This window comes from Crinia signifera, chromosome 4 (assembly GCF_055691185.1).
Source record: "Crinia signifera chromosome 4, ASM5569118v1, whole genome shotgun sequence".
NCBI lineage: Eukaryota > Metazoa > Chordata > Amphibia > Anura > Myobatrachidae > Crinia > Crinia signifera.
The window spans coordinates 317,852,966-317,878,293 of NC_139220.1; the positions used below are offsets into that span (position 1 = coordinate 317,852,966).

Below are 25,328 nucleotides of genomic sequence, written 5' to 3' on the forward strand. Positions count from 1 at the left end.
GTCTGTACTGGGCTGTGTGTATATATGGCATGGTGTAGTAGTGTCTGTACTGGGCTGTGTGTGTATATATGGCATGGTGTAATAGTGTCTGTACTGGGCTGTGTGTTTGTACATATAGCATGGTGTAATAGTGCATGTACTGGGCTGTGTGTGTATATGGCATGGTGTAGTAGTGCATGTACTGGGCTGTGTGTGTATATATGGCATGGTGTAGTAGTTTCTGCACTGGGCTGTGTGTATATATGGCATGGTGTAATAGTGTCTGTACTGGGCTGTGTGTGTGTATATATGGCATGGTGTAGTAGTGTCTGTACTGGGCTGTGTGTATATATGGCATGGTGTAGTAGTGTCTGTACTGGGCTGTGTGTATATATGGCATGGTGTAGTAGTGTCTGTACTGGGCTGTGTGTATATATGACATGGTGTAATAATGTCTGTACTGGGCTGTGTGTGTGTATATATGGCATGGTGTAGTAGTGTATGTACTGGGCTGTGTGTGTATATACAGTAGCATGGTGTAGTAGTGTCTGTACTGGGCTGTGTGTATATATGGCATGGTGTAGTAGTGTCTGTACTGGGCTGTGTGTGTGTATATATGGCATGGTGTAGTAGTATATGTACTGGGCTATGTGTGTATATGGCATGGTGTAGTGGTGTCTGTCCTGGGCTGTGTGTGTATATGGCATGGTGTAGTAGTGTCTGTACTGGGCTGTGTGTATATATGGCATGGTGTAGTAGTGTCTGTACTGGGCTGTGTGTATATATGGCATGGTGTAGTAGTGTCTGTACTGGGCTGTGTGTATATATGGCATGGTGTAGTAGTGTCTGTACTGGGCTGTGTGTATATATGGCATGGTGTAGTAGTGTCTGTACTGGGCTGTGTGTATATATGGCATGGTGTAGTAGTGTCTGTACTGGGCTGTGTGTATATATGGCATGGTGTAGTAGTGTCTGTACTGGGCTGTGTGTGTATATATGGCATGGTGTAGTAGTGTATGTACTGGGCTGTGTGTATATATGACATGGTGTAGTAGTATATGTACTGGGCTATGTGTGTATATGGCATGGTATAGTGGTGTCTGTCCTGGGCTGTGTGTGTATATGGCATAGCATATGGTAACAGCATAGCATGTCTTACATAATCATGCATCCCATTGCTACAAATGGAGTACGCAAGCATGTCACACTCACGCGTGTCCCATTCTCTGCAAATGTCGCGCCGAGACAGAAAGCTATGGAGCCCCATCCAGATGAATAACCGCTGCTCCATCTGTATATAAAACAGTTGTAACAGTTCACAAAACATGTGAGGTGTGTATTTATTTACCTTTAACAACTGGTTCTGCAGCACATCTACTATAGCTTTGCACATCTCTGGGATGATACGCCCCAGTGCCTGTGCAGAGATGAAGACCCGAACTTCAGATCCTCCAGTGACCACCCTGTAACCAGGAACCTCAGGGTAGCCTCAAGCCTCTCCTCAGCAGGGATGGCCCTCTGCAGGCTGGTATCTAGCCTCTCAATGTAGGGAGTCACCAGGCCCAGCAATGCCTGGAAGGTAGCGTCATCCATGTGCAAGTAATTGCGGTAGTCCTCTGGGTTGTTCTCCCTTATCTGGGTCTGTAGCGACATGTGAGAGAGCGAGTCCCTCTTCAGCAGCCACTCCTAGTTCCAGCAGGACCTCACCCTCTTCCATTGCTGATTCCTCTCACATCTCAACGCCAGAAAGCCGTAGACTTGCAGAAGGTGATAGTGATAAGAAGCCATCACAGAAAAGGATAAAGCAGTTTGTTCAGAAAAAACAGCCTCAGTAATCACAGAGCAGACTGTGCAGAGGTTTTAAAATGGCTCCTTGTTTTTATTTCACTGTTTTGGCCACCCCCCTCCTAGCACTCATGCCATCCCCTAGGACCATTCCATCAGATAGACCTATGTACATGCAATATGGTCAGATATATCTCATGGGATCAATGGCACATCAAGTGCCAAATCACATGTAGCACTCCAGGGAAGCTGCCGGGGGAAGTTCTGGGTAAATCGCATCTGACTTGTCCCTCAGGCATTCTTTTACAGGGATGGCTTTCATCTTCATTATGAGCGACACAGAAGCACCAGTCATATACAGGCCAAGGCCTTAGTCTTTCCTTTCCACTTTGTGTCATTGGCAGCTTGTTTTGTGGGGGCCCAAACAAACCAATCATTGTAGCCACAGTTGAATAAAATATAAATAAACAAGACACAAAGGTTTGATCACATGCGCGTAACTTATTAATATAAGGCATCTGACACAAAATATGTCAATAAAAGTGTAATAAAAAAAAGAGAGATTTTCACAAAATAAGTCTCCAGACTCCGTGGAGGGGAAAATATCCAATTTTGAGCCATTATTTATTTATATAAATCCAAGATTATCATAATCCCTATAAATGGAGAATGGGGTACAAAGTTGGAGGGTTTGGACCCCAGTTTTTCAGTTTGTCCAGTAATGTAGTAATTATACATTTGCTTGTGTAAAGTCCTTTTTTTCCCATACCAAGATAGGAGTGGAGGTGACGCCCTGTGTGTTGTCTCTGACTGCATGTGCCTCTCTCATTTTTACTCAACTTCTTGACACTTTCCTCTACCTCTTGCCTCTTCTCATAGGGCCTTATTCTGGTTGAATCGGATGGATGCGTATTTCGGACGGGCACCAAGTGTTCTTAGCCCCACCTGTGAAAGCCGGGATATGGGCGGGCAGCTGACAACCGGCTATGTCAGCTGTCCACCCCCCACATGTGCATCACAGCCGGATTAACATACATACGCCCAGCGTTTTCATGGGAAAGCCCATGAAACGCGGGGCGTACGCATATGGTAATGACCCCAAACAGCCCTTCGAATGGTTCCACACAATCGTTTTCTGCATGGAATTCTCGCCATGTTTGGATGTGCGAGGCTTCGCACATGTGCAGAAACGCCTCAGCGCAAACACAAAACATCAGCCGTCCGTCCGCACACGCAGCTGTCCGACTCAATCAGAATAAGGGCCATAATGTGAAAAGTCATCAAATATGGAAATTAGATGATTGTAGATTGCTATGATTCGGAGAACTTGATGAGCTTTTCCTGGGAGACCACCTGTTGCTGAAATGATTGGTTTGTTAAAGGGTGCGTGTCCTGTTTATACAACATAAGGGCTGGTGGAAGGGACCAAGGACAGCTCCATCTTGCACCTCTTTTCTTTGCATTATATGCTCCTTGGAGCATTTTTTGGCAGTTTATTAAACTGCCATCCTGTCTGCCACAGCAGTGCCACTCTTGGATGTTGCAAGTGCCAGATCACCTAGAAATAAAGCACGGATTACTTTGTGTGTACACCGTATAGTGATGGTGATGCATGGTCCTGTTGGTGCTAAGCGATCTATGCTTTAGCACCTCACTCAGCATGGAGACAGCATCGCCCCGCGTGTACACACTATAGTGATGGTGATGCATGCACTGTCTATCCTGCCTATCCTACATTATATGCACAGATTGCTCAGCACACATCACGGGTGCATCGCTTGTGTGCCGCCATGTGTGCTGAGCGATCTGTGCTTTAGCACCTCACTCAGCATGGAGGCAGCGTCGCCCTGTGTGTACACCGTATAGCGATGGTGATGCATGCACTGTCTATCCTGCTTATCCTACATTAGATGCACAGATTGCTCAGCACACATCACAGGTGCATCGCTTGTGTGCCGCCATGTGTGCTGAGCGATCTGTGCTTTAGCACCTCACTCAGCATGGAGGCAGCATCGCCCTGTGTGTACACCCTATAGCGATGGTGATGCATGCACTGTTTATCCTGCTTATCCTACATTAGATGCACAGATTGCTCAGCACACATCACAGGTGCATCGCTTGTGTGCCGCCATGTGTGCTGAGCGATCTGTGCTTTAGCACCTCACTCAGCATGGAGGCAGCGTCGCCCCGTGTGTACACCGTATAGCGATGGTGATGCATGCACTGTCTGTCCTGCTTATCCTACATTAGATATACAGATTGCTCAGCATACATCGCGGGTGAATCGGTTGTGTGTCGCCATGTGTGCTGAGTGATCTGTGCTTTAGCACCTCACTCAGCATGGAGGCAGCGTCGCCCTGTGTGTACACCGTATAGCGATGGTGATGCATGCACTGTCTATCCTGCTTATCCTACAGTAGATGCACAGATTGCTCAGCACACATCACGGGTGCATTGCTTGTGTGCCGCCATGTGTGCTGAGCGATCTGTGCTTTAGCACCTCACTCAGCATGGAGGCAGCGTCGCCCTGTGTGTACACCGTATAGCGATGGTGATGCATGCACTGTCTATCCTGCTTATCCTACATTAGATGCACAGATTGCTCAGCACACATCACAGGTGCATCGCTTGTGTGCCGCCATGTGTGCTGAGCGATCTGTGCTTTAGCACCTCACTCAGCATGGAGGCAGCATCGCCCTGTGTGTACACCCTATAGCGATGGTGATGCATGCACTGTTTATCCTGCTTATCCTACATTAGATGCACAGATTGCTCAGCACACATCACAGGTGCATCGCTTGTGTGCCGCCATGTGTGCTGAGCGATCTGTGCTTTAGCACCTCACTCAGCATGGAGGCAGCGTCGCCCCGTGTGTACACCGTATAGCGATGGTGATGCATGCACTGTCTATCCTGCTTATCCTACATTACATGCACAGATTGCTCAGCACACATCACAGGTGCATCGCTTGTGTCCCGCCATGTGTGCTGAGCGATCTGTGCTTTAGCTCCTCACTCAGCATGGAGGCAGCGTCGCCCCGTGTGTCCTGGGCTTTTGTTGGTCATCCAGCTACTTTGATACATTTTGGCCTAAAAAGCAATGGTGTGAGTTGAGAGGTGTTCAGAATAGACGGGAAATGAGTGGAAATGAATGTCATTGTTGTAATACTGTAGGAACAAAAAACATTCTGTAATTTTTTATGTTTCTATTATTAAAAAAAAAAGATCCCAAACCAAAACAAAAAACCTGGGAGGGTGGTTTTGGCAAAACCAATCCAGAAACAGAGAAAAATGGTGACACCCACTGGCGAAGAATTACATAACATGAATAAACTTACACAATATCAATTTTCATATATTTGGGTCTCTAAATTCGATTGATATATCCCTCTAAAAATAGAGCTCAAAGAAAAGATACATAGTGCAACATTGTAACCATAAATGGATAATTATTTAATTTCAATGATCCACTCACAAAGTTGAAAGAAATTTGCGCATATCAAAGTAGGGATTCCTCCCACCAATCAATGGAACTTCCTCCTTTAGTCCTAGGGCTCAATAGAAGTGGATACAGTGCAAATAAGTTTGGTTAAAAACGAATGTACATTTATTCAAACAACTCACATGATACAGGAATTCTCAGCCCTTCAATAAGGGTACTGGACACAAACTGGTACAGATAACACCACTCCCAACATTCAAGGGGCTCCCGGTTCCTCCGTCCAAGGGTCCGATCGATAGTGGCAATATACTTAAGCCAAAGATATGCCCTTCCTCAGAAGCGTATTCGTCACCACCGAGCGGGGCCTTTTTAAACCCCCTTCAATTACATTTCACACGTGTTCTGGCTGGTGTTTTCACCGCCGGAAGTGACGCATCGCAAAGATATACTTTGCGTGTCACAAAGTATTTTATGCGGTGTTCCGGCTTTGTGTGTTCCCCGCCGGAAGTAGGAAATCATCGGTGAACCGCATCAAGTTATCCATCTGGAACGCACATCCATTTTGGGAGCCCTTATCCTTTTATGATGGGTCCATTGATAAAAATACTCCATATATATGTATTTCATGAGTCCACATATTAAGCGTCCAATTAGGGTACCCAAAATACAATAAGAAGTATATTAAAACGCTGAATAAATAAAATAATTATATATAAAAAATCATTGCTCACATAAGGAAGAGAGGAATAAAGTGACAGTGCTTTAAATAATTTAAATGGATCTATAATAAAATATCACTTTATTCCTCTCTTCCTTATTGTCACATCCACCATGGCTCTCACCCAAATCCCCTGTGCTGTGCCCAGCCCTAGGTTATCGAACCGCATGTCTAATGCTATGGCGCTCACCTCCGCTTGTGTCCCTGGTCCTGGTGGGGTACATGTGCCCGCGCTGTCACCTCATGGTGACAGTGGTGCTGTGTGCTTGGGTGCCATGCTAGGGCATGAGCGGCATGAGACCAGACCGCCATGTGTGTTTGTGCCTGGTTAGGCCTGTGTCTGAATGCCGGCTATTGCGCAGCTGTGCACACTCATTGCCGGCTGAAACCTGTCTCCCCTCTGGCGGCCGCCATCTTTCCGGTTACCTTAGCCTGTCCTGTGCGGCTCCGCCTCTCCTGTCAATAGACTGACCAATAGCCGCACAGTTCACCTGTTAAGTACTGACTGGCCGGGTTAGACCGGAAGTCAGTACAATGATGTCTATGCCTAAGCATCATTGCTCCGGTCTGGCTCTGTAGTTTCCTGCTACAATCCTTGTGTGTTCAAGTGAAGTATTCTCCTACTGATCGTCTCACTGCTTCTTGTGCACCACGGACTCCACTGTCGCCAATGCGGACCAAGTAAGGTTAGCCCCCAAAGGGGTAATATCTTACTTATCTATCCCGACGGTTATTATCCTTGGTCACCTCTGATTGCAGCCACGATCCAATCCAGCAAGGACAAACTTCTTCATTGTTATTCTTTATTCATCCAATCATCCAACCTTCCATCCAATCTTCCAGTTAATTCTTCAATCAAACATCCAATCCTTCAACCAATTATTGAATTACCTAATCAAACCTCCAATTCTTCAGTTATTTTTCAATTCTTCAAACACTCCAATATTCTTTCAAGTACCAAGCATCATCTTATTCTACAATGATGTATTGGACTATTGACTTTTTACTATTGCATAACCTACAGTATATATTTGTGCCACCAGTATCAACTTGTATTACAGTATATTTATTTAACCGGTTTTCATTTTATCCTATTGCTTCACTTCTTCTGTCGTTGATGCAACAACCTTACATTAAAGCACCCAGCCTCCGTTACACTCCAGCTGGTGCTTCAAAGAACGTGACACTTATGTGTGCAATGATTTTTTATATATAATTATTTTATTTATTCAGCATTTTAATATACTTCTAATTGTATTTTGGGTTCCCTAATTGGACGCTTAATATGTGGACTTATGAAATACATATATTTGGAGTATTTTTATCAATGGACCCGTCCGTCATAAAAGGATAAGGACTCCAAAATGGATGTGCGTTCCAGATGGATAACTTGATGCGGTTCACCGATGATTTCCTACTTCCGGCGGGGAACACACAAAGCCGGAACACAGCATAATACGATACGTCACTTCCGGCGGTGAAAACACCAGCCGGAACACCTGTGAAATGTAATTGAAGGGGGTTTAAAAAGGCCCCGCTCGGTGGAGATGAATACGCTTCTGATGAAGGGTATATCTTTGCCCGAAAGCGCGCTTAAGCATATCGCCACTATCGATCGGACCCTTGGACGGAGGAACCGGGAGCTGCTTGAATGTTGGGAGCGGTGTTATCTGTACCAGTTTGTGTCCAGTACCCTTATTGAAGGGGTTGTTTGAATAAATGTACATTCGTTTTTAAACCAAACTTATTTGCACTTTACTTCTATTGAGCCCTAGGACTAAAGGAGGAAGTTCCATTGATTGGTGGGAGGAATCCCTACTTTGATATGCGCAAATTTCTTTAAACTTTGTGAGTGGATCATTGAAATTAAATAATTATCCATTTATGGTTACAATGTTGCCCTATGTATCTTTCTTTGAGCTCTATTTTTAGAGGGATATATCAATCAAATTTAGAGACCAAAATATCTGAAAATTGATATTGTGTAAGTTTATTCATGTTATGTAATTCTTCGCCAGTGGGTGTCACCATTTTTCTCTGTTTCACATTTCAAATTGAGCTTTTTTGGTTAAGGCTTATTTTTGTGTTACCCTGGGCTGAGTTATTGCAATAACACTGAGGGATCAGTATTTTTTCTATCTCTGTTAAAACCAATCCAGAGCCAAAGCACTAAACCCATAAAATGTCCGGGTGCACACTCCTAACTGGCATCTGCTGTAGTAAGGTAGCGAGATCTGTGCTGTGCATCTGACAGCAAATAGTCCCAGCCATTTGGCAACATACAGAAATATAAAACAATGGCCCACGACTGATATGTGTTCTATATAGAAATGTTCCTTACACAATATAACCCTGACATCACACTTGTACTACAGTATGTTAACCTTTTACATTTTACCTGTCTTACAGGACGATTGTACAACATCTTCTTATATTTTGAGTCCAAATCTTGCTCAAGGGGACGTTGTTCTCTGATCCAGCCAACCAAAGTCATAATTTCTTCTTACACCTGGAGGATTAAAGTGACTTTATTTTGTGGATAGAAGAAACATTCAACAATTAATTTTTCTTATCTCGTACATGATGAGTCTCACAGGGGAGAGACCACATGTGTGCTCTGAGTGTGACAAAGGCTTTACATATAAATCACAGCTTCTCATACATCTGAGGAGTCACACAGGAGAGAAACCATATAACTGTTCTGAATGCAGCAAATGTTTTTCCCATAAGTCAAATATTGTCCTACATCAGAGGAGTCACACAGGAGAGAAGCCATATAAATGTTCTGAATGCAGCAAATGTTTTCCCCAGAAGTCACATCTTGTCCGACATCTGAGGAGTCACACAGGAGAGAAACCATTTACATGTTCTGAATGCAGCAAATGTTTTTCCCAGAAGTCACATCTTGTCCTACATCAGAGCAATCACACAGGAGAGAAACCATATAAATGTTCGGAATGCAGCAAATGTTTTTTCCAGAAGTCAGAGCTTGTCCGACATCAGAGGAATCACACAGGAGAGAAACCATATAAATGTTCTGAATGTAGCAAATGTTTTCCCCAGCAGTCACATCTTGTCCAACATCAGAGGAGTCACACAGGAGAGAAACCATATACATGTTCTGACTGCAGCAAATGTTTTTTCCATAAGTCAGAGCTTGTCCAACATCAGAGGAGTCTTCTCAGAGGTACCTTCTGAGGAAACCGCTGCTTACCCACATAGCGGAGAAACGCGTCAAGGGATTTTACCGGCTGGCACTCCGTGTAGCCGACTCAGAGCAACCGCTTAACAATCTACCTCAACCTGCCTTAAAAATCTCCAAGCCGTTCCAGAGTGACCTCCCCAGTGTGTTGCTATCTTCAACAAGCAGCCGGCGTCTGACCGGTAATTCAAGCCACCGCAACCTGGGTGAGTGTTTGCACTGTGTTCTGACTTCTGTGATTCCCGGCAGTACAGCAAACTTCCATCCGCGCTGTTTGCCGGAGACGGACGGCTCGCCCGCTTTGAAACATCTCATCAGCGGGTTGTCAACAGGCGGCGACCGCTGACAGGGGTGCTGGAGCTGTCTGTTGAATATACACAGCACAACTGAATATTTCTCTCGGCTGTTCAAATCTCAAAGGATCTGAGGTCGGTTAATCATTTATAAATACTCTGAGTAAGCCACTGACATTTATAATTCCCCAAATCCATTTAAGGATCAATTTAAAGGACAATCAGCTGTCTATTACAGCCCTTGAAATCGTCAATAGGAGTGTGTGCGAATATATCGATTCTACTGGTAGTGGTATTGAGCTCTGTAATATACAGCTCTTCTGCTGGTGATGGTACTGAGCCCTGTAATATACAGCTCTTCTGCTGGTGCCGGAACTAAGCTCTGTAATATACAGATGTTCTGTTGGTGCCGGTACTGAGCTCTGTAATATACAGCTGTTCTGCTGGTGCCGGTACTGAGCTCTGTAATATACAGCTGGTCTGCTGGCACCGGTACTGAGCTCTGTAATATACAGCTGTTCTGCTGGTGGCAGTACTGAGTTCTGTAATATACAGCTGTTCTGCTGGTGCCGGTACTGAGCTCTGTAATATACAGCTGGTCTGCATGTGCCGGTACTGAGCTCTGTAATATACAGCTGTTCTGCTGGTGGCAGTACTGAGCTCTGTAATATAAAGCTGTACTGCTGGTGCCAATACTATGCTCTGTAATATACAGCTGTTCTGCTGGTGCCGGTACTGAGATGTGTAATATACAGCTGTTCTGCTGGTGCCGGTACTGAGCTCTGTAATATACAGCTGTTCTGCTGGTGGCAGTACTGAGCTCTGTAATATACAGCTTTTCTGCTGGTGCTGGTACTGAGCTCTGTAATATACAGCTGGTCTGCTTGTGCCGGTACTGAGCTCTGTAATATACAGCTGTTCTGCTGGTACCGGTACTGAGCTCTGTAATATACAGCTGTTCTGCTGGTGCTGGTACTGAGCTATGTAATATACAGCTGTTCTGCTGGTGCCGGCACTGAGCTCTGTAATATACAGCTGTTCTGCTGATGCCGGTACTGGGCTCTGTAATATATTGCAGGGCTGCCAACAGACGCGGGCTGTGGGTACTGTTGTCCAGGGCCCTGGGCTCTGGAAGGGCCAGCAAACCCCCCCCCCCCCCCCTCCTCGACTCTCTCTGCTGTGCTGCCTGTTTTTTCAATGCAGAATGCCAGCCGCCAGTTAAAATGCTACACTGGCTTTTGAGCCACTCAGAGCTTGTTTACCATTAGCCCAGGGATGGGGAACCTTTTGCCCTCCAGCTGTTGTCCTTCTACTCTATTTGGTCATGCTAAAACTGTTACAGGGCATGCTGGAATGTATAATTCAACAACATCTGGAGTGCCGAAGGTTCCCCATCTCTTCGTTAGCCAATCAGAGCAGCTGCCGGTATACAAGCTCTTATTGGCTCACCAGCCAGTGCGGCATTTTAATTGGACGCGGCATCAGCCAACCGGTGACAAACACCCGTGGTGGAGGGAAGGTGCAGCATGGCCCTCCTGGGCTCCTGGGATATAATAGAAATACACTATGCTGCATAATATGGTCCTCATTCTTATTCTTATACTTTCGGTCCCCCATGCATTTGCACGGGGGACAGATGGTTGTGCTCTGTGCAGGGCTTCTGTGCCGTGATGCTCACACAGGGGCGGGGGGAGGACGGGTGTGGTGGCAGCACTCCAACATGAGAAGGACCAGTGTTCCTTTACAAATGCTGGGCATTCCCACTGACATATTTGCGAGTCCTGGAGAAATCATTCAATGGTCAGGTCCATCAAATGATTTCTCCAGCAGTGGGCACATGTGAGGGGAGGTGTGTTCATAACACTTCCCCTTGCATAGTTGTGAGGGGATAAGGCGGTGCGGCACAGCAACTGCTCGGTAAGCTGTGAGCTTCATATCTTACTGAGCAGATCAGAATGAAGCCTCTATTTCTCCCTCGGCCAGCAGGGGACACTGCAGTCTTCACGTGTGGGATAGAGTTGGTGTACTGGAGGAGTCGGCACTTTAAGAAAGTTTAATTGTGGCTGGCTCCTCCCCCCTCTATCTCCACCAGACCTCAGTCTTAGAAAAAGTGCCCGGAGGAGTCGGTCATCCTAGGGAGACCCAAGTTTACTTTTTTATTATTAATTATTTTTATTTTATTTTACTACAAAACGACACAGGCACGAATGCCTGCTACGTGGGATCCTGGAGGGGTCCAGTCGACACTGCACGCAGTGCTTCCTCCGGTACCCAAGCCACCTGAGCAGCCGCTCAGGGGACCCGCCGCAGCTGCACGCGGCTTAGCATTACGGGTCCAGGGCTCTCCCCCGCACTCCAGGAAGGCTACCTTTGGGTAAGCAGCGCTGTGCGCCATTCAAGGGGGCGGCCAGTCGGAGCGTGCTGGCCGAGAGAGAGAGTGTGTCACTCTGCAGCACGCAGTGCTCGCAGCGTTGACAAGGAGGGCTGAGGCTTTTCAAAATGTACAGCCCGGGAGCGGCGTGAAAAAGCACACGCGTGTGGGGGGCGGAGCTTATCTCTCCTCACGGTGGGCGCCATTGCTCACACCGCTACTCAGCTCCAGCATCTCTCCAATACTACGCCTGCAGACCTGTTTCACCAGTCCCTGCTTGCACCGCTCAGCGCTCTCCCCGGAGATCACAGGGGTACTGTGAGTCATAAGGGGGTTATTACTGTTTGTTATTTCAGTTATCTGAAATATCAATTGGGAGGGAAGTGGCTCCTCTCTCCCTGTTGAAGCCAGGCCTCAGACTTCTTCATCCTGTCCTGTGGGTGATAGTTTGTCTGCCGGTGTGTTTGGGTGTCTATATCTGCATTACTGTCTGTTTAATACTACAGTGTACTATGGCAGGAAAGGCTACCTCTTCCAAGGCAGCTCAAAAGGTATACACCTGCAAAAACTGCAGGGATCAGTATACCCAACACAAAAAGGGAGTATCCCTTTGTGAGACATGCTACGCTGTTACACAGGTGCCTGTGCTCATACAATCACCTGGGTCTCAGCCCCCTGTGCTCATACAGCCACCAAATCAGATACCTGATACATTGCAGACTGTTCTAACTAACCTCACAGCTGAATTAGCAGCATCTAAGAGGGAAAGAGAGGTTTTTCAATCTCAATTGACACAACTCTCTTCTACTGTTGATTCTATACAGCAGGCTATATCACCCTCCACACAGGCAAGGCCCTCTTCACCGGGACCGGTAAAAAGAAAGGTTGCCTCTGTTTTATTTGTCTCTGACGATGCACAGGCACATTTAGATGATATTGATGTTAATGCTGACGATCCTTATCAGGACCCTGTAGCAGATGATCAGGACGCCCAGGGCGTGGAGGGGCTTATAAGGGAGATTCGTTCTACCCTTAACATTGCAGAGGCAAACTATAACTTTTCCAGACTCAGAGGAATTGGACAATCCTCTTTTTAAAGTCTGGAAAACCCCTGACAAAAAATTTCAGATGTCAAAAAGATTCAACTCTTTATACCCCTTTTCGGCGGAATCCAGGGCAAAATGGGAGACTCCTCCCACCCCTGATGTATCTTTGTCCCGCCTCTCAAAGAAGACTACTCTTCCCATTCCGGGGGCTGTATCTCTGAAAGAAGCGCCAGACAGGCGCCTGGATGGTTCTTTAAAGAACATTTACACTACAGTAGGGGTGATTTTGCGCCCAGCCCTCGCCTCCTCTTGGGTGGCCAGAGCGATGGAAAATTGGGCGGGCGATCTAATTAGGGGTCTGGAACAAAATACACCTAGAGATGAGCTATTAGTTTTAGCAAAGTGCATCAGAGACGCTTCCACGTATGTAGGGGAAGCAGCATCTGATGTGTCTATCCTAGCGGCAAAGGCCTCAGCTTCAGCCGTCCTGGCGGAGCCAGAGATCAAAAAAGCTGTAGAGGCGCTCCCATACTTGGGAGATACCCTGTTTGGCCCGGAACTTGACAAGCTTATTTCTCAGGCCACTGGGGGGAAATCTGCATTCCTCCCCTCCTCGGCTCCTGCGCCAAAAAGGCAGTTTGTTAACCCTACTTTTCGTTCCTTTCGAGGTAGTTCAGGATTCAGGGGCCGTTGAAGAGGTGGTTTCTCCTCCTTCAGGGGCCGCAGAGGTCGAGGCAGACCTGCACAGGCCACTGCCACCACCTCTCATAGAGACCCCAAGCCCACTGACAAGTCAGTGGCATGACTGGCTTCCCGCTCACTTGGGGGACCCCAAGGTGGGCGCCAGACTGTTACTTTTTGCAGAGACGTGGAAAACACATTGCAAGGATGCATGGGTACTTCAGATAGTCTCGCAGGGTTACAAGCTGGAGTTTACCACTCCGCCTCCAAAAACGTTCTTCCCAATAGGACTCCCATCTTCCGCAGAGGCAAGATTGGCTCTATGCGGAGCCATCCAGACCCTTCTCTCATCAGGAGTAATAATCCCTGTTCCACCTCAACAGCAAGGCACGGGGTATTACTCAAGCATTTTTGTAGTGCTAAAACCGGACGGTTCTGTCCGCCCAATCCTAAATTTAAAACACTTAAACAAATTTGTGTATTACCACAAATTCAAAATGGAGTCAATCCGTTCTGTAGTGGCGTCTTTGGAAAAAGGAGAATTTCTCCTTTCCTTAGACATAAAGGACGCGTACCTTCATATCCCAATTTGGGAACCACATCAGAGGTTCCTCAGATTCGCGATACAAGACCGCCATTTCCAATTCAGAGGAATCCCCTTCGGCCTTTCTTCCGCCCCTCGGGTGTTTACAAAAGTAATGGCATGCATGATAACAGCTCTTCGTCTCCAGGGTATAACCATCATCCCATACCTGGACGATCTTCTCCTGAAATCGCAAAGTCAAGAACAGTTGGTAACGGACGCTATCCAAACTTGCAGTTTTCTGGTAAAAAATGGGTGGATAGTGAACTTCAAAAAATCACAACTCAATCCGTCGCAGAGGCTGCAATTTCTCGGTCTTATCCTAGACACAGTCGAGGAAAGAGTCTTTTTACCAATGGACAAAATAAGGACGTTACAAACAAGAGTGAGACAGGTCTTACAGGCCTGGAGGGTCTCGGCCCACCTGTGTACCCGGCTGTTAAGACTAATGGTGGCTTCGTTCGAAGCTCTGCCCTACGGCCGATTCCACTCTCGAACTTTTCAAGAGAATCTGTTATTACAGTGGTCGGGATCACACCTTCAGATTCACAAGAGAATTACTCTCTCGCAGAAGGCTCGCTCGTCTCTTCTGTGGTGGCTCCACACACCTCATCTGCTTCAAGGGCGCAGCTTCAGTCCTTGTGCATGGACCATAGTTACAACAGATGCCAGTCTCCGGGGCTGGGGGGTGGTAACTTTAGACCACACCTTCCAGGGAAGGTGGTCGCCGCAAGAGGCGAGACTCCCCATCAACATCTTAGAATTGAGGGCCATCAGACTGGCTCTGTTACAGGCCCACAGCATTCTGCGGGGGCGTCAAATCAGGATTCAGTCGGACAATGCGACAGCAGTCGCTTATATAAATCGCCAGGGAGGCACCAGGAGCAGAGCTGCCATGCGGGAGGTCCGCCCAATTCTGGAATGGGCGGAAGCTCATGCCTCAAACTTTTCGGCAATCTTCATACCGGGGGTAGAGAATTGGCAAGCAGACTACCTCAGTCGCCAAGACTTTCACCCGGGGGAGTGGGCTCTCCATCCGGAGGTCTTCCACCAGCTGACCCTGCGATGGGGGAGTCCCCAAATAGACTTAATGGCCTCCAGACTGAATCATCAGATTCCGGTTTACTGTGCCAGGTCCCTGGACCCAGCAGCAGTGGCAGTAGACGCCATGTCGATACCGTGGAACTACAGCCTGGTGTACGTATTTCCACCATTCCCGCTTCTTCCACGAGTTCTAAAAAAGATAAAGAGGGAAAACACATCTGTAATCTTAATAGCCCCGGACTGGCCAAGGAGGTCGTGGTACTCCGGCCTCAGGCGCCTGCTGGTAGAACCACCTTGGCCACTATCACAACGACCAGACCTACTCCAGCAGGGACCATTCGTCTACCCAAGCTTACGTCATCTACATTTAACGGCTTGGCTGTTGAAGCCGAATTGCTAAAAAGGAGGGGCATTCCTTCAAAGGTTATACCAACGATGCTCCATGCTCGGAAAAGTGTAACTGCAGCCCATTATCACAGAATTTGGAAGAGTTACATATGGTTTTCCTAAAGCAGTTTTTAAGTTGTCCAGATTGTTAGAATTCCTCCAAGTAGGTCTGGAGAAAGGATTGCGTTTGGCCTCGCTAAAGGTACAATTATCAGCACTATCGGTTTTCTTCCACCGCCGGTTAGCTGTCATACCGGAAGTACAAACCTTCCTAAAAGGGGTGTTGAGACTTCAACCTCCTTTTGTATCGCCCACTGAACCTTGGGACTTGTCCTTGGTGCTCAGTTTTCTGCAGTCAGACGTTTTTGAACCTCTGGATACAGCAGACCTAAAACACATCACATGAAAAACACTTATGCTTCTAGCATTGGCCTCTGCTCGAAGGGTTTCAGAATTAGGGGCCTTATCCTGTCGTTCCCCTTTTCTTATCATTCATAACGACAGAGCTGAATTGAGGACCAATCGGTCTTTTCTCCCCAAGGTGGTTTCCACCTTTCATCTAAACCAGCCTATTGTTATCCCGGTTTTCAAAGAAGACTCTGCATCTTTGGATGCAGTGAGGGCTCTGCGTATTTACCAAGCCAAGACTGCACCTTTTAGGAAAACAGACAGTCTTTTCATCCTCTATGCTGCTGATCGCAAGGGGTGGCCTGCGTCCAAGCAGACTTTGGCGCGCTGGATTTGTCTGACCATAAAAGCAGCCTACCTTAATTCAAATCGAGGTGTTCCAGCGGGAATTACCACACACTCTACCAGATCAGTAAGCACTTCTTGGGCCTTAGCAAGAGGGGCCTCCCTATCTCAAGTATGCAGGGCGGCCACCTGGTCGGGTTCTAACACCTTTGCCCGATTCTATAAATTTGACACCTTTGCCAGGTCAGAGGCGTCCTTTGGCAGAGCAGTTCTGCAGGAATCCCAGCGCTCTCCCACCCGGGAGTAGTGCTTTGGTATTATTCCCATACGTGAAGACTGCAGTGTCCCCTGCTGGCCGAGGGAGAAATAAGGAATTTGGTACTCACCGATAATTCCCTTTCTCCAAGGCAGCAGGGGACACTGCACGCCCTCCCAGCGCTAGTCTTTCTGCCATGTTACACTTTACGTTAGTTTTGACTGAACGTTATCATATTAAGGCTTGTAAGGTTTTGGGTCATGTCAGTTATACACAATAATAGTGTGTTTGAATTGTATATCTATATTAATATTGTTTTTGTTTCTTTGTCTGTTTGATTGCTAACTTGTGTTACCTGTCTATAGCTTTTAGCATTCTCCTCCTCCTATCGGTCTTTCTGCCCTATTACCTCGTCCTCACGGTCACAGTTTTTCTAAGACTGAGGTCTGGTGGGGATAGAGGGGGGAGGAGCCAGCCACAATTAAACTTTCTTAACCCCTTCACGACATTGCCTTTTAAGGTAATTTTTTTTTTTTTTTCTCCTTGCGTTCAAATAAGCGTAACTTTTTTAATTTTCCGGCTATATAGACACATGAGGGCTTTTTTTTGCGGGACAAGTTGTACTTTGTAATGGTACCATTTACTATACCGTATAATATTCTGGGGAATCAGGAAATAATTCAATGTGGGGTAAAAAAAAGAAAAAAACGCCATTGCACAATTTTGCGCTGGTTACGGTTTTTTTGGAGTTCATAGTTCGTTTTAAATGATGGGTTATCTTTATTCTATGGGTCGTTACGATTCTGGTGATACCAAACTTATATAGTTTTCGTTATGTTTTACCACTAAAAAAAAAATCGCAACTTTTACGGTTTTTCTAATTTGCGTTGCGTCGCCATGTTCTGCGGCTTATAACTTTTTTATTTTTCCACCTACGGACCTGGGTGAGGGCTCATTTTTTGCGGGCTGAAGTGTACTTTTTAATTAATACCATTATGGGATATGGGCGACTTTCTGATCTCTTTTAGTTATTTTTTTTTGGGTACGCGATGCGACCAAAAAACGTAGTTTTGGCGTTGGGGATTATTTTCCGTTTACGCCTTTAACCGTGCGGGATAACTAATGTTATATTTTAATAGATCGGACTTTTAGGAACGCGGTGATACCAAATATGTTTATTTTTTTTATTTTTTATTTATTTTTATTTGGGAAATGGGGAAAGGGGGGTGATTTGAACTTTTAATATTTTTTTTTTTTTTTTTTTTTTTAAACTTTATTTTTTTTTATTTTTTACTTTTACTACAAGGCCCCCTAGTGTACTTGACCACTAGGGGGCGCGATCGCCTGTACTAGGTTCAGCCATAGAGCTCTATGGCTGAACGTAGTGATTTTATGCACTTCCTATTACATCCTGCCTGAGGCAGGATGTAATAGGTATGCATACACGGCCAGCACAGGGGTCTACATTAGACCCCTGGCTACCATGGCAACCGATCGGCACCCTCCGATCTCGCTGCGGGGGGCCCCGATCGGCGCCGGAGGGGGGCGCCCCCCCTCCGATCAGCTATTTAAGCACTGCGGGCGCTTTGCCCGCGGTGCTTAAAGGGTTAAACGGCCACGATCGGCGAACTCGCCGCTCGTGGCCGTGAGAGCAGGGACCTGGCTGTAATATACAGCCATTACCTGCTCTTTTTCAAGCCAGCTCACTCCGTGAGCTGGCTTGATTCCCCCGCAACCGACATATGACTTATATATACGTCATATGTCGTGAAGGGGTTAAAGTGCCGACTCCTCCAGTACACCAACTCTATCCCATACATGAAGACTGCAGTGTCCCCTGCTGCCTTGGAGAAAGGGAGTTATCGGTGAGTACCAAATTCCTTATTTTTTAGTTGCAATACCGAACGCACATCGGTATCGCAAGCTCTCGTAACACTGGGCGATTTTGGCTAACCTTCCTTACCATTTTGACTATTGTCCTTATTTAGATCTGATCGCAGTACAAATTTATTCTCAAAATGGGCAAAACCATGTGCACTGCTGGTGGGGCAGATGTAACATGTGCAGAGACAGTTCAATTTGTCTAGGGTGTGTTGAAACTGAAATCTAAATTGCAGTGTAAAAATAATGTAGCCAGTGTTTACCCTGCACAGATACAAAATAACTCACATAAATCTAACTCTCTGTCATGTTACATCTGCCCCACCTGCAGTGCACATGTCTTTGCCCATTTTGAGAACAAATTTGTACTGCGATCAGATCTGAATAAGGGCCCATATGTAGGCAAAAACGTAGGGTGTGGCTTCAGGGGAAGTGGCATTGCCACTTATTAGTACCAAGTCACATTACAACACACACACACTACACCAGGTAAAGCTCCTTAGACACACTACACCAGGATTACACATTATGCCACACACTGTAATGCCTATTACACCAAAATGCTTATTGCACTTACATTTTATGCCACATAACTGCTGCTTTCCTACATGCTCTTTGACGGGAGTTACAGGCTCGTTGCCAGACATTGCATGCTTATTGCCAGGGGTTTCTTTTTAGATGCCAGGAGTTACATGCTCATTGCCAAGGGTTACATGGGGTATGGGTCATAGGTTTCACAAGAGGAAGTTCGACCACTGAAGGTTGACATGCATCAAGGTCGACATGGGTTACATCGACACAGGCATTAGGTCGACATGCACAAGGTCCACAGTCAAAAGGTTGACATGGGGTTTTTCACTATTTTGTCCCGTAAGTTGACACAGTCAACATGGACATAAAAAAGTGCATCACATTGCCTCGCATGACTCGCTTTGCTCGGCACAATATTTTATTTTCCAACCTTGCCCTAGTGGATGGTAGGACATGAAATACCGCCTGTCAGCTCAAAAAAAGTGAAAAACCCCATGTCGACCTAATGACCTTGTCGACCTAATGACCTTGTTGACCTAATCCTATGCTGACCTTCAGTCATGTTGACATGCAGTGGTTGAACTAATGACTGTCTACCTTCCTCTTGTCAACCTAGTGACCGTATACCATTACATGCTCATTGCCACAGGGAAAGTTACAGGCTGGTTGGCAGGTGGTTACATGCTCATTGCCCAGGGAGAATACATGCATATTGCCAGGGGAGCTCGTTGCCCAGGGACTGTCACATGCTCGTTGTCTGGGGGTGTGTACTGTGTGAAAGAGCTCGAGGAATCTGCATTTCCAAGTACCACTGGTCACTCCCCTGTCAGAAGTTAGAGGTTCTGGAGCACCTCTAGCAGCTGTCTCCAACCAGACGGCAGCCATCTTTGGAGGGGTGCAGGGCCTCTGTATGCGGACAGTGACCCTGAGCTGCTGCTGCCCACTGGTCCCACTCAGCAGCTCCTGTTCTGCTGATGCTGTGGCTACATCGTGTTTCCCCGATAAGACAATGTAGTAATTTGTTTTTGTTCCAAAAAACAACATAGGGCTTATTTTAATTAACATTGATAGAGTGAATCTTACTAAATACTATATTGTCTATATAAGCTGAAGTTTCCTTTAAGTACAAAGTATTAAGGATTATGTGTTACAAGAATTAGAACAAATGTATGGTTCTATCCTCAAGGAGTTGAAACCGTTAATATGAATGTTCTCTATAAGTCTCTATATTTGCTAAGAACACCAATTAATATAGATTCAAACCAGATGTGGAGTACAAGCCACGACTACAGAATCACATTCCAATAGACACATTGGGGGAGAAGAATATACATTCCCTTATAAGGCAAGGTTTCTAGAAGGATCCATACATTCTATGGGAGTTGACTGCAATAGTTAGCGTAATATAGAAACTACTCCCAGCCTATAGAGGTTCACTCCTATTATGATGTCAGAGATACCACGTTTTCCTATGTTTCCCTACGTTTACCCAAAGTTTTAATTGTTAACCCCACCTTAGGGGTGTGTTGTATATGAATATGTATGTTTTTTGTAATAAGCCCTCCTTTATGGGAGTGGGGGAACAGTATTTTATAGCATAAATATGAGGACTGTAAGCACAATAAAGAACACATTTTTAACTTCTTCTCGACGGTCAGCGTAACTTCTGGTCTGGTGATGTCTGAGTACTGAAAACTGCTGGGGCTCAAATTACCATCCATCAACGCTCCCCCAGTCCTGCTTTTATCCCCATCATACCCCTCAGTCCAGCTTTTTAACCCCATCATGCCCCTCAGTCCAGCTTTTAACCCCATCATGCCCATCAGTCCTGCTTTTATCCCCATCATGCCCATCAGTCCTGCTTTTATCCCCATCAGGCCCCTCAGTCCTGCTTTTATCCCCATCATGCCCATCAGTCCAGCTTTTATCCCCATCATGCCCATCAGTCCAGCTTTTAACCCCATCATGCACATCAGTCCTGCTTTTATCCCCATCATGCCCATCAGTCCTGCTTTTATCCCCATCATGCCCATCAGTCCTGCTTTTATCCCCATCATGCCCATCAGTCCTGCTTTTATCACCATCATGCCCATCGGTCCTGCTTTTATCACCATCATGCCCATCAGTCCAGCTTTTAACCCCATCATGCCCATCAGTCCTGCTTTTATCCCCATCACGCCCATCAGTCCTGCTTTTATCCCCATCACGCCCATCAGTCCAGCTTTTAACCCCATCATGCCCATCAGTCCTGCTTTTATCCCCATCATGCCCATCAGTCCTGCTTTTATCCCCATCATGCCCATCAGTCCTGCTTTTATCACCGTCATGCCCATCAGTCCTGCTTTTATCACCATCATGCCCATCAGTCCAGCTTTTAACCCCATCATGCCCATCAGTCCTGCTTTTATCCCCATCAGTCCTGCTTTTATCCCCATCATGCCCATCAGTCCTGCTTTTATCCCCATCATGGCCATCAGTCCTGCTTTTATCCCCATCATGCCCCTCAGTCCTGCTTTTATCCCCATCAGGCCCATCAGTCCTGCTTTTATCCCCATCAGGCCCATCAGTCCTGCTTTTATCCCCATCAGGCCCATCAGTCCTGCATTTATCCCCATCATGCCCCTCAGTCCTGCTTTTATCCCCATCATGCCCCTCAGTCCTGCTTTTATCACCATCATGCCCATCAGTCCAGCTTTTAACCTCATCATGCCCATCAGTCCTGCTTTTATCCCCATCATGCCAATCAGTCCTGCTTTTATCCCCATCATGCCCATCAGTCCTGCTTTTATCCCCATCATGCCCATCAGTCCTGCATTTATCCCCATCATGCCCCTCAGTCCTGCTTTTATCCCCATCATGCCCATCAGTCCTGCATTTATCCCCATCATGCCCCTCTTTCCTGCTTTTATCCCCATCATGCCCATCAGTCCTGCTTTTCCCTATCATGCACATCAGTCCTGCTTTTATCCCTATCATGCCCCTCAGTCCTGCTTTTATCCCTATCATGCCCATCAGTCCTGCTTTTCCTAATCATGCCCATCAGTCCTGCTTTTATCCCCATCATGCCCATCAGTCCTGCTTTTATCCCCATCATGCTCATCAGTCCTGCTTTTATCCCCATCATGCCCCTCAGCCCTGCTTGTATCCCCATCATACCCCTAAGTCATGCTTGTATCACCATCATGCCCCTCAGTCCTGCTTTTATCCCCATCATGCCCCTCAATCACCTTACATTTTAAGCACAACTGCCGCTTTCCTTTCCGTTTTTCAGCCAATCAGCCTTCCCGCTGCTGCTGCTCAGTCACTTCGCTCCCGCCTGTGTACAGATGCCGCTCAATCCTTGAGGTACGTGGTGATGTCACATGCGCAATGCATCCCTGGGACCGCTGATGCCAGCAGAGGCTTCAGCAGTACCAGGGCTGCCAGGGGCCAGGGCTAAATCTTTAACAGCAGCATCCATTTCATGCAGGGGGGGGGGGGCGGAGATGGAAGCATTGTAGTTTAGCTCAGGGACTGGGCAAAATGGGGATTTAGCTGGGGCTTATTTCCAGGGTAGGGCTTATTTTGGACCGTTGTGCAGAAATAAGGGTAGGGATTATTATCGGGGTTGGTCTTCTTGTTGGGGAAACATCGTCGTACAAAACAGAGCTGTGTATCCAGTACAGAATTCCTGCAGCTCCTCTGAGTACGGGGTTTCCTTCTGTGACTGGCTGATGTATGAGTTCTGGATATTTCTATAGTCACCCTGCACACTGCACTGTATCACCCTACAGGGCCCTGCCAAGTCCTCAGTGACAGTAGGTGAGATCACACATCTATAAACACATCCACAATCTACATTGTATTACACAGTGACACAGCATCAGGGGTGTAGCCCCCGCGGTGGCTTGGAGGAGCAGCGCTGTGGTGGGCATCCGTCAGCTGGTGGGCTGCGGGCACCTTTCAGCTACGGCAAACTGGCATTTTGCCAGGAAACAAGATGGCCGCGGGTGGGCTGATGCGCCGCACGCAGCTTCTCCCATGTCTCATGGCTCCGTCTGTCCTCCTATCTGGTCCCCAACTTCCCAGCAGGCAGCACAGCAGCTGTCCTGAGGGTTAGGTTTGGAACGTGCGTACCGTACCGTACAGTGCAGTGACGTGACTTGGACAGTGTAAGTTAATTGCTTTACAGCCTGTCCCCCGCCCTTCCCTCCCTTAGCCTCTCCGAATAATAGCAAATAGCAGAAAAGGCTTGCTGTAATTATGGAGATGTTATATGCATATCTACAGTGTGTGTGTGTGTGTGTATATATATATATATATACAGTATATATATATATATATATATATATATATATATATAATATGAGGTATAGATCAGGCGGCACTCTCGGAGTTTAGTGAAATCAAGAAACGTGGTTTATTACTCCAACATGTTTCGGGCTATTGCCCGTCCTCAGGGAACAACCAAATACACTCTGTGATACAAAATATATAGTGCAGTGCAAAGGAAAAAGTGACACCCCCTTTCCGGTACATTCCCGCCTCTTGGCACTTACCAGCGGCTTCCCAGCCTGTATCTCCCTCTCCGCCATTAAGACGCCGTGCTGCGCTGCGGGGAATCATTCTGGGGCACACCATCTCTTCCGGCTCAGTCGGCTCAGCCCTCTGACGTACTTCCCCCATCCTGCACTGCGCTCGAGGCTTCCGGGTTCCAAGCCTCACTTTGGATGCCACTGTCAAGTGACAGCTGCGTGATTCTGTGAAACACAAATCAACACATTAAAAAACAACATAGCATAAAAACCTCATAATAATATTACAAACATAGTGTACTAAAAACTTAAGAGGCTCATTATGAGCCATATAAGAGGTCAGTTCTAACTGACCATTTAAGATCGTGACGCTACTTAAAGACAAACATACATCAAAAAAACGTGAAAAAATATGACAAAAAATTAATTAAAAAGTACAGGGTACAGATCATCTTGTTATTATAATCAATAGTACATTAGAGATATTATGTATTACATCTAGTTTCAACTATAAATCTAAGAGATCCGTTATCCAACTGTGTATTGCCCAGATAATTATTTATTCTACATACTTGAGTATTACTTATGTTTTTAAAGAAAGCTTTGTAGGCCATGTTGCTCGTTAAGGCCTCTGGGAGCAATTGTGTCTAATCTAAAGATCCATCTAGCCTCTGCCTGTAACAGGAGCCTTCCCCTGTTACCTCCTCTTACTGTAGGTGGGATGTGGTCCACTATCTTAGAACGGATGCTGGCTATGCTGTGTTTAAAAAGCGCACAGTGTCTTGCCACTGGTTGATCGCTACTGCCAACACTCAGTGCCTGTCTAATCGCATGGCGATGGTTTGCCATGCGTTCTTTGAATTAGCACTCTGTCTTGCCCACGTAGTATAAACCACATGGGCAAGACAGGACATAGATGATATATCGTGTAGAACAGGTCACCGAGTGTTTTATGGCTATTTTGCTGCCATTGTGGGGATGACTGATTGTGCCTCCTACCAACATGGAGCTGCAGGTTGTACACCCAACACACCTATAGCAGCCTTTGGGGCGTGTCATAAAGTGTGCTGGTGCTTTCTTTTTATTTAGATTGGTCACGTCCACCTTTACCAGGATATCAGCTAAATTTTTTCCTCTTTTATATGCTGGCATGATCCTGGAATCTTTAAGACTTTTTAGATCCCTATCGGTGGCCACCAAGGGCCATAGATTCTTGACCTTCTGGGTCATCTCTTTACTACCATCTGCGTACTGGGTAACCCAGGGAATCCTGTTCTCTATTGGCTGTTTCTTTTTTGTTGTATTCAAAACAGTTTGTCGGGGCATATTGAATACTTTTTGTTTAGTTCTCTCCAGATCACTGCTCTTATATCCTCTCTGCTCAAATTTCACCTGCATCTAATCTAGATCTTTTTTGACTTGTTCCTCATTACTCGTGATTCTCCTTACACGTAGCATCTGTGAGTAAGGAAGACCGTATCGCAGAGATCTCGGATGAAAGCTTTCATGTCTCAATAGCGTATTACGGTCAGTCTCCTTCACATAAATGGATGTTTCAATTTTCCTATCCTTGATACATATATTAACATCCAAATAATGAATTTCTTCCCTGCTCATATTGAACGTCAGTTTGGCGGGGCAGGAACTCGCATTATGATCTTCAAGAATTTGTCTGAGTTCTGCTTCACTGCCCAGCCAAAATAGCTATTTTAAACTGTACCTGTACCAGCCCGCCTATACGCAGTACATTTTGCGCTCACCCCACGAGCCATAGCCATACACACTAGCAGATCTACACTCCAATCTGCTGCAGGTCAAATAGCAGCGAGATAGGGAAAGATACACTGCATTACAAACGTGCTATGGGCTGCCCCACCACTCTGTGCTCTCAGTGTGACCAATGATTACAATCCCCCAGTACAA

At 46.3% G+C, this 25,328-nt stretch overlaps 1 protein-coding gene across 3 annotated transcripts in view; it reads left to right on the plus strand.

Annotated features, from left to right (window-relative positions):
* The window catches only part of LOC146075908 (uncharacterized), a 59,663-nt gene extending 48,210 nt beyond the window's left edge, over nt 1-11,453 (plus strand). The window contains exon 3 of one of the 3 annotated variants that reach the window (XR_014473657.1): nt 8,333-8,508. Coding sequence is in view for 1 of the 3 variants with exons in the window: in XM_083185594.1 (XP_083041720.1) it covers nt 8,504-9,121 (618 nt within the window). In the remaining 2 variants the exon portion in view is untranslated. Of the gene's footprint in view, nt 1-2,643; nt 2,871-8,332 lie in introns of those variants that run through there. The other 2 variants (XR_014473656.1, XM_083185594.1) reach the window with 2 other exon arrangements.
* The last annotated feature ends 13,875 nt before the right edge of the window (nt 11,454-25,328 follow it).